Genomic DNA, 12,612 nt, shown 5'->3' on the forward strand with positions numbered 1-12,612 from the left:
TTCTTCTACTTGGACTTCAACTTGAAAAACTTGTTCTTCAACTTGAAGCTCTTCAACCTGAACAACTTAAAACAATTCTTCTAAGGCAGGTCTCCTGGTGACAAACTCCCTCAGTTCTTGTTTGGGAAAATCTTTATCTCTCTTTCATTCTTAAAGGATGGATTTTCTGTACAAAGCATTCTAGCTTGAAGTTTTGTTTTGTCTCTCTCTCTCAGTACTAAGAATATAACCTCCTACTCTCTCTTAGCCTGCAAGGTAAGAAATCTGCTGATAGTCTTATAGGGGCTCTCTTGTATAATAATTCAAAAAAATAATAATTCACTTTTTCCTTGCTGTTTTAAAATTTTCTCTTTGTGTTTGACTTTTGATAATTTAATTATAATGTATCTCAGGGTAAAATTCTTTGGATTTAATGTACTTGTGTTTCTTTGGGATTCATGAATCTGAATGTCAGTAACCTTTTTAGATTTGAGAAGTTCAGCCATTATATCTTTAAATAAGCTTTCTGCCCCTTTCTCTCCTAGGACTTCTATAGTATGTATATCCATTCTCTTCATGGTGTTGTATAACTCTTTCAGGACTTCTTCACTATTTTCATACTTTTTTTCTTTTTGTTCCTCTAATTGCATAATTTCAAATAACTTCTCTTTGAGTTCCCTCACTTTCTTTTGTTTATCCAGTTTGCTGTTGAAGCTCTTTATTGAATTTTCAGCTTAGTAATTGTATTTTTCAGCGATAGTTCTTTTCTTATGGTTTCTATTTCTTTAGTGAATTTCTTTTTGTTCTTGTATTGTTTTCCTGATTTTGTTTAATTGTCTGTGTTCTCTTGTAGCTCACTGAGTTTCTTTAAGATGATCATTTTTAATTTTTTCTCAAGCAATTCATGGATCGCCATTTCTTTATGGTTAGCTATTGGTGCGTTATTGGTTTCCTATGTTAGTGTCATGTTTGCTTGATTCTTCATGATCCAGGTAGCCTTCCATTTGTGTCTGCGTATTTTAAGAAGCTGTCACCTCTTCCAGTCTTTATAGACTGGTTTTGGTAGGTAAAGACCTTCTCCTGCCAGGTCCCTGGACAGATAGGACTGCCTCTGGGACTTTGGTTGAATGAGACTGGAGCCAGGTCACAAGTCTGCTTCTGAGCTCAGTCATGTTTATGGTTGGTGGACCTTTTACTAGGGGTGTGGACAGGCATAATTCCTCCTAGATTCCCAGCCAGCCAGGAGTGCCTGAGACCGTGGTTGAACAGGGTGAGAGCCAGGTCATGGAGCAGCCTCAGAGTCTGTGGTCAGTCTGTTTGGTGAAGAATGTACAATTTTTATAACACATATATGTGTGTTTTTGTGTATATGTATGTATGTGTGTGTTTGTGTGTGTGTATATGTGTTATAGGTAAAAATTGCAGGTTTTGCCAGTTAAAGTCCTCTGACTCTAAGAAGATTGTTTAACTCTCTGAGTTTTAATTCCCTAATCTATAAAATAGGGTTAAATGGGCTAATTCATATAAATAGCTTGTGACACTTAACAATCAGTAAAAGTTGGCTGCTCTTATTATTGTGGTTATTTTTTGATAATTATTGTTATACCTATTTGAATAAACACTGATAATGTAAATGTACATTTATAAAATGTAAATAATATAAATTATTTTACATAATTTTAAGGCTGGATAATCTGTTTCCCACTTCTCTCTACATTCTTTTTTTTTTTTAAGATTTTATTTATTTATTTGACAGAGAGAGACAGCGAAAGCAGGAACACAAGCAGGGGGAGTGGGAGAGGGAGAAGCAGGCTTCCTGCTGAGCAGGGACCCCGATGTGGGACTCAATCCCAGGACCCTGGGATCATGACCTGAGCCGAAGGCAGACGCTTAACGACTGAGCCACCCAGGCGCCCCTTCTCTCTACATTCTTATATCCATGAAAGAGATTTGCTTAATATAAAGCTACACTCCAACCAAAAGGATTGACATAAAGTTCCAGGCTTTTCCCCTGAGTTCCTACAATACTTTTTATTTTATTTTTATTTAATATTATTATTTTATTTAATTTTATTTATTTTATTCCTATGATACTTTTTTAAATACAAGAGCTGGGTTACTCCTATATTTATTTCCTCTGACCAAACCAGGTTACAACCCAGGTCAACATCTCATTCAGTCAGTCCCTAGTCTAACTTGTGTATATTTATTACAAGGCTTAGCACTGTCTCACAATTATATGTTTAATTTACAAAACATTCTATGAGATGGCAAACTAATTTAAGGAAGGCTCTGTATCTTAATAACATTTGTATCACAAATGACATGGTATTCTCTGGACAGAAATGATAAATTGTGAATACAGAATAGTTTCAAGAGAGAAAATATACATTGATAATAATTAAATAATTAAACATGATGATAAACATTTTTGTTGCTCTGTACTGCCGTAGGGGTACTGATGACTCTTCACAGCCTGTACAATTCCCTTGTTCCCATCTCTGATTGTCCCCTACGTTCTCTACCAGTAATTCTTTTCTCAGTCTAAGCCCAAAGTCTAGTTTTGTTGTGGAAACATTTCTTCTACATCTAGATGAATGAGATACTGAGTCACTTTTTCCCAGAAGAGTTTCCAGTGTCATAACAAAGGCAACAATTTCCCAGCTTTGGAAAATGCCTCCCAGCCCCTGCCGCCTCATTACCTTAATCACACAAATGTAGTTTATGCATTCCTGTACTTTGAAAATGCTTTTTTCTCCTGCCACTAAGAAAGTTTACCCAGAAGGAGTTGGAAAACAATCCATACTCTGCTGGGAAAGATTTTGGGACTAAGCCAGATTTTTTAGCCCCAGGCATCAGATGCTATTGGAATGATGAAGAGGGTGAAAGTGTGGGTAGGGAGGGGAGGAGAAATGGCTTACTGTTTCTCATAGCTGTTCATTTTTAAAGTAAAATGTAAAATCTAGTATTCATTCTCAAAGCTTTCTTATTGAATTCACAGCTTCTACACTCCCTACGTTTTCAAAACCTCTTGCCTTGTAACTGCTCAAAAAGTGTGATCCTTAGATAAGCAGCATTGGCATTACCTAAGAACTTGTTAGAAATTAAAAATATGAGGTCCTCATTGATTGATTAGTGGATGAAGAAGAGGTATTATATGTATATGGATGAAGAAGATGTATTTTATATATGTATATATAAAGATGTATTTTATATATATTTTGAACTCAGCCATAAAAATAGAATGAAATCTTGCCATTTGCAACAACATGGTTGGAGCTAGAGAGTATAATCCTAAGTGAAATACGTCAGTTAGAGAAAGACAAATACCATATGATTTCACTGATATGTGGAATTTAAGAAACACAACAAATGAGCAAAGAGAGAAAGAGAGAGAGAAAGACAAACCAAGAAACAGACACTTAACTGTAGAGAACAAACTGATGGTTATCAGAGGAGAGGCAGGTGGGGGGGATGGGTGAAACAGGTAATGGGGATTAAGGAATGCACTTGTTGTGATGAGCACTGGGTGTTGTATGGAATTGTTGAATCACTGTATTGTACACCTGAAACTAGTATAACACTGTATGTTAACTAACTGGAATTAAAATAAAAACTTATAAACATACTAGGACCATCTAAGACTAGTGAATCAGAATCTATATCTTTAACAGCATCCTCAAATGATTCATATTTACGTCGCATTTCAAGAAACGCTGCTGTACTTCAAACACATACTTCTTGTCTGTGGCTGAATTATTAATATGTCACTCATTTACTTTCTTAGGTTAAGCGAGGCCTCAGCACCCAGCACTCATTTACTTGAGTACTGGGTCAGTCTTACAGGTGTCTACTCATCTGAGTCCACCCTATCACATTGCGTAGTGCACCCTGGGATCACCAGAAACAGTATTGCAGTGATGTGTAGCACCACAAGTGATGAAGCAATCTCTTTGAAATTGGCAGTCCACTTCAGTGATGAACTGTTCTGCCTTCAGATTAAGACACTCTTTTTTGAGTATTATGACTGTCAAATGATGGTCAAATGTGAAGTCCTCGTTTCCTTAAGTCTAAGAAGAAAGTAATAAAACTCCTACTTCACAAATGGTTGTGTCAATGAGAAAGATAGTACATGCTTGACATAGAATATGTACTCAATAAATTATTGTAACTTTTATCTGCCCTAGGTTGAGAAACTTGAGTTATGTGCTCCCATTTACCACTAGCAAAATAGATACAAACAACTTAATCTCATTAGTAGCTATGAGATTCTTTCACTGAACACATTTATTCATCTAATAAATAATGAGTTCCTTCTTGGTTCCAAAGTCTGCTATATCTATCAGTGCAAATTGGAAAAGTCCCCGTCGGTCCTTAATGAGTCTATGGTGTAGTTTACAGACTGGGAAACATGGGGGGATTTCATTTATTAACAATTCTGCACCAGAATTATAAGAACAAGTCAGAGTAACTGAAGAACTGCCCTTTATGGGGGACTCTGATCATGTCCTGTCAAGGGTCAGGGAGGGCCCAACTTCTCACTTCCTGAAGACATCTAGCCTAGATGGTGAAGCCAACCTCCAACTGGCCACTTCTGAGGGACAGGAGAGTAATGAAGAACTGACAAAGAATGTGTGCAGGAGCATTTCAGGGATTGATGAGTGGGAGGGGTTAAAAAAGAGATTTCAGAATAACTGAGGAGACATAAGAGATTCAAAAAGTTTTGTGCTCTTTTTTCAGTGTTACAATACATTTTGGAAAACTTCTAGTAACTTTTGACAGTTAGGCATTATTTCTAACATTGTGACTCCCCTGAGCTTAGGCTCCAAGGTTTGTGAATTTATTCTGTTTGAAGGACCAAGGATGTGTTGATGGTATAATGATGGATATCTGCCAGTAAATATAAGCAGCATGCTCATTTAATAGAATTTGCTTTAGAGTTAACCAGATAGAGATGCAAATCTTATTATTTTTACCTTTTCTATGGAGAGGTTGTACTATTTCTTAAACTTTAGTTTATTCATCTTGGAAATGAAGATTAAGGCCTATGGGAACATAGTGAACAAAATCATATTTTACAAATTTGAAAAAGGCTATAAGAAATAACCTATCTTTATATTATACCTACCTAACAATAAACACCTCTGGTTTGTAGGCAATCTTAACTCCATCTTGCCTTTTCCAGATTTAGAATATTCACTTCTCCAAGTTTACCACAAATACTTCCAATCTTCTTAATTCTTATGTTGGAATATCCATTATTTATTTACCCATATCTTTAGAATATAACTTCCTTCTCTTAGAATGTAAACTAGTTTATAGCATTCCCACCTTAAAAAAAATCAACATTATTATATATATGCTCATTTGACCACAGATATTACCATTTATATTATAGTCCTGTATCATTCAGGATGAAGTGTGTGTAACATCTGGTACCTTATTGATCTACATTTCTCTTATTTACTTAAATAAATGATACTTATTTTTATGGAAGTATAATTAGCATGTGGTAAAATGCACAGATAACTAAGTAGTGAGTTTTGAAAAGTGAATCCTCCTGTATTATCCAGATTCTAGTCAATAAATAGAAGGTGTTATCACTTGAGAAAGTTCCCTTGTGTGTATATTTTACCATCAATCCTCTCTCTCTTCCACAGAGTAAATCCCTGTTCAGTTTTCTCTCCATAAATTAGTTTGCTTTTTCTTGAACTTCACATAAATGTAACTATAATCACACATGTTTAGCTCAAACTAACATTTTTGATGTTGCCTGTTTTGTTGTATGTGTCAGTGATTTGTTCCCTGTTGTTGCTGGGTAGTGGTTTTCTATCCTCTATCTATCTATCTATCTATCTATCTATCTATCTATCTATCTATCTACCTATCTTTCTATATCTATCTATCTGTCTGTCTATCTATCTATCTACCCATCTATCATCTATCTACCTATCGTCCATTGATGGATTGATTATCTGTCGTCTATATATAATTTTGTTCCCCCTTATTGGTGGAACATTTCAGTGTTGAATTTGAAACTAACTTTATTCCTTAACTACATAACATTAGTATGTTATCTCTTATTTTCAAGTCCCATCTTTATTTTTTTATTTATCTATTTTTTAAATTTTTATTTATTTATTTGAGAAGCAGGGTGGGGAGCAAACAAGCAGGTGGAGGGGCAGAGGGAGAGGGGGAAACAGACTCACTGCTGAGCAGGGAGCCTGATGCGGGGCTAGATCCCAGGACCCTGGGATCATGACCTGAGTTGAAGGCAGACGCTTAACCGACTGAGCCACCCAGGCGCCCCAAGTCCCATCTTTTAACATATAAAGTTATTATAATATTTGCCAAAGGCATAAAATACAGACTTATTTCATAATAGGTCCTCAATAATTGCCTATGTTTTACAAGTTCTTATATGATCCTCAATTTTCATCCTTAACACCTGTTATTTGATTTTTGTTTTTACTATAGGCCCAAGGCCTGGAACTCTGGCTTCTATCACATCTTGCTATCAGGCTAACATTTAATGAAATTGTGAACCTGGTCTTAATGCCAAGATCATGGTTGGCACAGTCCTCACAGCCTCTTTCACCACTCCCCAATGCCAAATATTGCCAAGGCAGAGAAATAGCAATCAAATATGGTGTCTTTCCCAGCCATGAGGAAGACAGGGATGGGAAGACAGAGCAGAGGGCTACAGTTCTCCAAAGGAGCATGAATGGAAGTTTCATTCCCTAGAAGGGCATGTTTTCAGAGAATAGGTGAAGGTAGACCAATTGGACCTATTGAGCCTGTGTTTGCAGGGACAACACCTGGATGGTATCATATTCAGGGAGTAGGCACCCCTGGAAGAAGAAGAAAGAAATTTGATTAAGATCAATTGTCAGAAGGAATTGATGTAGAAGCGGGGATCTAGAGTTTTGGGGGTGAGTCAGAAGTAATGAACACCCCTACTTTCTCCATTCATTCCCTATCCTATTTCCACTCTCTTCCCAGAGTCGTTTTATCCCCTTTGGTTTATCTGGAGGAACTGGCAGGAATAGGAGGGAGAGGCATAGTCCTCAGAGGAGCAGTGTAGCAGGTGTCCCTGGGGTTGCCAAAGAATGAGCTCCTGAGAGCAAGAAATGGAACTGCATCTGTTCACTCCGTGTCTCCCTCATTGGAGGCAATTTCAGGTCTGGGCACTCAGAAAGTGTTCAGTAAAGCTTGGTGTTTGAATCATTCTCTCTCGGTGTCTCCAGGTCTTTGTTTCTGCTTCAATTTTTGTGTCCGTGTGAATGTAAAAATAATTGTAAAATAGCTCTTGCCTATTGTGATTACTGTTACCAAGCCCAGTGCTCAGTTTCTATCTCCCTTACACATCAAATTATGTGAATATTATTAGTTTCCTTAATTTACAGATAAAGAGATGGAGGCTTTACAGTATTAAAAACTTGCTTAAGGTAGATCAACTTTTAGGTAGCTGAGTTAATGTTCATACTCATATTTGTGTGATCTCAAAGGCTATCAACTGAAATCTTTTGCTGTGTATATAAATTTCTGTGTCTCTCTCAATTTATAGTCAATTGACTTATTTTCTCAAACATATTTTTAGCAACTTTATCATTCTGTGTGTCCCTATAACTCCTCTATATGGGTCTCAGAGATTTTTTCATATTCTGATCTAAATTTTCACTATAGTGGATGCTACTCTCTTCCTCAATTTCACATACCTCTCTCTTTTTAGCTTCTGGAGCAAGGTAATATTTGTTTGTGACTAGTAAAGAAATTATTCTATATGCAAAGGTATAATAAATTGTTTCTATGTCTCCAGTTTCTTGGTTTTTTTTTTCTTCCATTTTTAAATAATAATGTCCTTTATAACCTGAGATATACCATTATTTCCTCTGACAGGGCTGTGGCCAGGTATTCTGAGGGCCATTAGGTGTGAAATGAATGGCAAAATAAATCCCATGGCTGCTGTCGTCACCCTGCCAGGCTGACCACTCTGCCTTCAGCTCGGGAAGGACAATGACGACACTAACCAGTGCAAGGAAAGGGCAAACTGGCAGCATGAGTCACTGGATGTGGCCAGCATGGCTATAAAGGCTCCATGATCAATGTTAGGTACATGAGTTAAGGCAGGGGGAGAATGAGCATTTGCCATGCAGCGTGCCGTCTTCAAGGTTACTGTTTTCCTGCCTTGGTGCCTGGCCTTCCCAGTGCCCCCTGCTATCGACCTTAAAGGACTGGACTTTATTAAGGTAGGTGTGCTGATTTGACCATGTTGTAACATTATGACTGTTGTGGGCTCTTCTTCCATTATATTTTATATCCATACAGTTACCACATGGTCTAGAAATGAATATATTAATATTACATACTAAATCTTTTTTCATTTTCTTTAATCTTTCAGGTTTTTTTCTTCTGATTTCAGAAGTAATGAAATCATCTTTGGGCCCCTAAAAGTACTGTTCTTATAGTGCCTAGTGAATAATGCAATTGCAGTGCTCCCCTCCCCTACTCTTAGACTCCTGGAAGGGCATAGAAGAACACTCAGGGTCTGCATCTCTGAATCTGGCAGGTGGTGAGCAATCAGAGGAAGTGATTTAAATGGACTAATAAACTTGTCCTTCCTATGGACTGAGAAACCTCTCAAACTGTCTACTACACACTTTGAAATTTGTCAAGCAACTGTGAATTTGTTCTAGACTTTTTAAGCATCCAAAATAACTGAAACTGGTGTTAGTTGTGTACTTCATAATTACTCAGGGACTGGGTAAAATTTCCTGCTCATACTTAGTCCAGAAAAATATGCTAAATCATATGCCTCTGAGTGCCCAGCCAAGTCCACAATAAAATAAAGGCATAAAAATGTAATTTTATACCAAATGTAAAAATTAATCATGAGTTTATATCAAGTACTATCATAAGAACTGTGGTGTAGGCCAAGTTAGAATAAGTACTGCCCTTAAAATACTAGAGTTCAAACATAGATACAGATAGAGCCTGACTGTAATATAAGGTGTACTTCTTTTTTCCCCCAGAAGTTGAAATTCAGTACCAGATGGTAAGAAAGTTAATGGAGACAGGGAGTAGCTAATGAATGAGTTCTAAAAAAGTATCTTAATGGAATGGAACGTATAAATGCAAATGAACTGGGTATGCAGAAATGGCCAAATTTTATGTCATGGGAGTCATAGATTCTGTCCTGATTGAGAACACCTCAATTGGTCAGGAAGACCAGACACCATCTTCCCTGGACAAGTCCCACCTAACACCTTATACCTTTATTCTTGGGCCTCTCTTTCCTGACACTGGATGCTTTATTTCTGGAGAATTTTTAACAGGCTATCTAGGTCACTTTTATTTTATTGTCTCCCCGTGACAGGAGAATCAGGGATAGATGTCATCATTCAACTGAGAACAGGAGGTTTAAGAAGGCCAGATACAGAAAGCCCCATCCTTCCCAGAACCTCAAAAGAGGCTCTGCCCCAGGTTGCTGGTAGCGCAAGTCTGCCCTTATCCTCTCTAAGTACTCATCCCTTCCCTCTCACCCAGGACTATTCCCATCAGATTTTCCGGACCAAGAAAGAGTCACCACTCCTCACCCAGGGGGAAGACATACAGCACCTGCCGCCCTTCCATCTGAATGAGACAGACCTACAGGATGAGCAGACGCTGGCTGTGCCACACCATCCCCACTGTGGAGTAACTGATGGGGCTAATGACTCCACTTTCCCAGGAAGTTCTAAATGGGATAAGCACACTTTGACCTACAGGTGTTTGTTGTTAAAGCCTGGAGCAATGAGTGCCTCCTGGAAGCACTTCTACTGACTTCTGCTTAGTTAAAACTTTTTTTTTTTTTTGAAGTGTGTGTGTGTGTGTGTGTGTGTGTGTGTGTGTGTGTGTGTGTGTGTGTGTGGTGGGGGAGGGGTTGTTTATAGCAGAGAATTTTGACGTATTTTTGCTCCCTATCTAGGGTACTCTTTCTGTGGGGAATCCAAAGCATGTTAGAGACATCCAAAGCCAACTAATAATAACTTATATAGAACGCTGTACATTTTTCAATTGAGTCCACATTGATTATTTTTTCATAACTACTTTGTAGGGCTATGGTTTTCAGACTTTGGTTTATATAGGAATGTGGGGAATTTGATAAAATTCTCAGAAATCTAACAAATGTCTAAATTCTTAGGAATCTATATTTTGCAGGTTTAATTCTTTGGGAATTTATTTTACAGATGAGCAAAATGAGTCCCAAAAATATTAAGTGATTTGCCCCAAAGCAGTCATTTCTTTTTAGACGTAGGATAATTCCCATACCTCTGAGCTATTCCACTTAAAGATTTCTTCTTTCAGGATTATCAATTACCCAAGAGATATAAACCCATCCATAGTGAAAGGCATTATGCAAGACACAGTTTCCATCTGGAGCAATGTGACCCTCTTGATTTTCCAGCAAGTGAAAAATCAAGATGCAGACATCAAGATTTCTTTCTGGGACTTAGGTAAGAAACAGACATGGGAAGGAGGGTATGGTGTCCCATGTAAAGGGCAAATGGTCTCAATCCATAAAGAAAAACCTAGTCCACTTAGTTCAGCTTTTGAAAAAAGACAAACCTAATGGAAATCAGTAAGTCTATAACACAGAAAGACATCTTTAGTACAATGTAGCAGGAGATAGGGGAGGAGATACACTGTTGTGTGAACAGAGTAAAGGAGGGTGACTGTACATTTGCCTGTCAAAAGGCAGTTGTGTAGCCCTCAAATCTATTGAAACACTGTTCAAAGTTGATCCAACCTATTTATAAAACACTATAGAGTCTAAGTTTCCTTCTCCCTTTTCCTTTCATTTTGGGAAGAAGTTTTTCTGTCCAACATATAACCTTCACTCAATCTCTGCCATCTTCTCCTCTTCTTTTACCACAGAAGATAAATAGATTTTTGGTGCCACCCCATTCCTCTGCATAGATGGTGCCTTAGCCCTCTCACACCTCTAGCATTATCCAGTTGCATGGTACTCTAAGGCACTGAGGCTTACTAGGACCATTCCTGCCCTTTCCCTGATCCCCCATTGTGACAATAGCTTGTCATTGTCCACAGCCCATGGAGATTGTTGGCCCTTTGATGGACCAGGTGGTGTCTTAGGTCATGCTTTTTTACCAAATTCTGGACCTTCAGGAGTTACCCACTTTGACAGAGTAGAACATTGGTCAACTTCATACAGAGGTAAAGACCTTACCTGGTAGGAATGCTAGAACTCTCTGGGAGCCCAGGTGTTGGTAATGATGGTCTTCATTTGGGCCTAGAATGTAGTAAAGAGAGTAAAGGGAAGGACTCAGAGTGTCCAGGGTGAGATGGGAAAATTTGGTTGAGGAATTGGGTCTCCTATTTGAGTGGGGGCAGGTGGGATCATTTCTGAACAAAGATACTCCTATCATAAACACATGGTCACATTTTCTTTTCTCTCTTTATGTCTTTGCTTCCATTAATCAGTGTGTCTCAATTTTCTCCATGCTTCTTGTTCACTTCCAGTTTATCTGTCCATCTGTTCTGCCATTCTGTTTCCCACTAGATTCCTTCCTTCTCTGCTTGCCTTTTTCTTGCTTTCTAACATTTGTTATTTCCTCCTTTTCTGTTCTCTCCTTTTTTCTCCCTTCTTTTTCTGCCTTCTTTATACATAGTTAATATTTATACTTTTGTCTGTACCTTTTCAGGGTTTAATCTGTTCCTTGTTGCCATTCATGAACTAGGCCATTCTCTGGGCCTGCTGCACTCCAAGAGTCTGAACTCCATAATGTACCCCAGATATGTGAATTGGGACCCTAGAACCTTCCATCTTGATGGTGATGATATCAAAAGAATTCAGCAACTGTATGGTCTGTGCCTGCTGGAAGGGAGGGTATCTGGGCAGGAAATTCCACTTGGAGTTTATTGTTTTCTTCTGTCCTCATAAGGAGAAAGATGTTCATCTGAAATGCCCCAATGATGGCACAGAAGAATCATTCAGCCTGAGTTTTAGTGGCTTCACTGGAAGATCAAAGAACTCAAGGCCTTAACGCAACCTTGGGGACTGCTTGAACTAATCCCTAAAGAATTGATCCTATTTAAGGCAGCTGAGTCAAAGCTCAGAACACTTCTGGGTCCCAATAAAGATGGTTTTTAAGAGTAAAAATTTGTTCTTACAATTTGGTGTGTCTCAGCATTTTGTATATTCAGTCACTGTGATCAAAGCGAGAGAGGAGTATAATAGAATGGAAAACTCTAGCAGAGATGGCCGTGAAACTCTCAAATTAGCTGAAAAGGTAAGAAAAAATAAGATTAGGAATAAATCTTTCATATGTAATTACATGGGTAGCATTTGAAGAATGTTATTTATGCTATATTGAAGATTGCAGCTATAGAGACCTGGTGTTAGGATGGTAGCCTATCCACTTACTTATTAGCTCTGAGACTTTCAGCAAATTATTTAACCTCCTTATAACTCAGTTTTGCATTTGCTAAATAATTGTAATTATCTACTGTCATAAGTCTAAATGCTGTAATGGATGTAAACCTCTTTAATCAGTGCTTGGCAGCACAATTTTCAGGTATTGTTGAGGAAGGACAATTTTTCCTCTACCCTTTAAATTTCTTCTAGCTGGT

General features: G+C 37.9%; 1 protein-coding gene across 3 annotated transcripts; it reads left to right on the plus strand.

Moving 5' to 3' along the window:
- Positions 1–1,254: 1,254 nt before the first annotated feature.
- Positions 1,255–12,119, plus strand: MMP26 (matrix metallopeptidase 26). Of its 3 annotated transcripts, XM_027580428.1 has the most exons (7): positions 1,255–1,286; positions 7,879–8,228; positions 9,526–9,746; positions 10,327–10,475; positions 11,071–11,196; positions 11,685–11,846; positions 11,925–12,119. In XM_027580428.1, the coding sequence occupies exons 2-7, from the start codon at positions 8,130–8,132 to the stop codon at positions 11,954–11,956; spliced, it is 789 nt and encodes a 262-aa protein (XP_027436229.1). In that variant the 5' UTR covers positions 1,255–1,286; positions 7,879–8,129; the 3' UTR covers positions 11,957–12,119. The 3 variants fall into 3 exon arrangements, with proteins under 3 accessions (XP_027436229.1, XP_027436228.1, XP_027436227.1); XM_027580427.1 differs by lacking the exon at positions 11,071–11,196; XM_027580426.1 differs by lacking the exon at positions 11,071–11,196 and having other exon boundaries at positions 11,685–12,119.
- The last annotated feature ends 493 nt before the right edge of the window (positions 12,120–12,612 follow it).

The sequence above is a fragment of the Zalophus californianus genome, chromosome 11 (genome assembly GCF_009762305.2).
Source record: "Zalophus californianus isolate mZalCal1 chromosome 11, mZalCal1.pri.v2, whole genome shotgun sequence".
In the NCBI taxonomy this organism is placed as follows: domain Eukaryota; kingdom Metazoa; phylum Chordata; class Mammalia; order Carnivora; family Otariidae; genus Zalophus; species Zalophus californianus.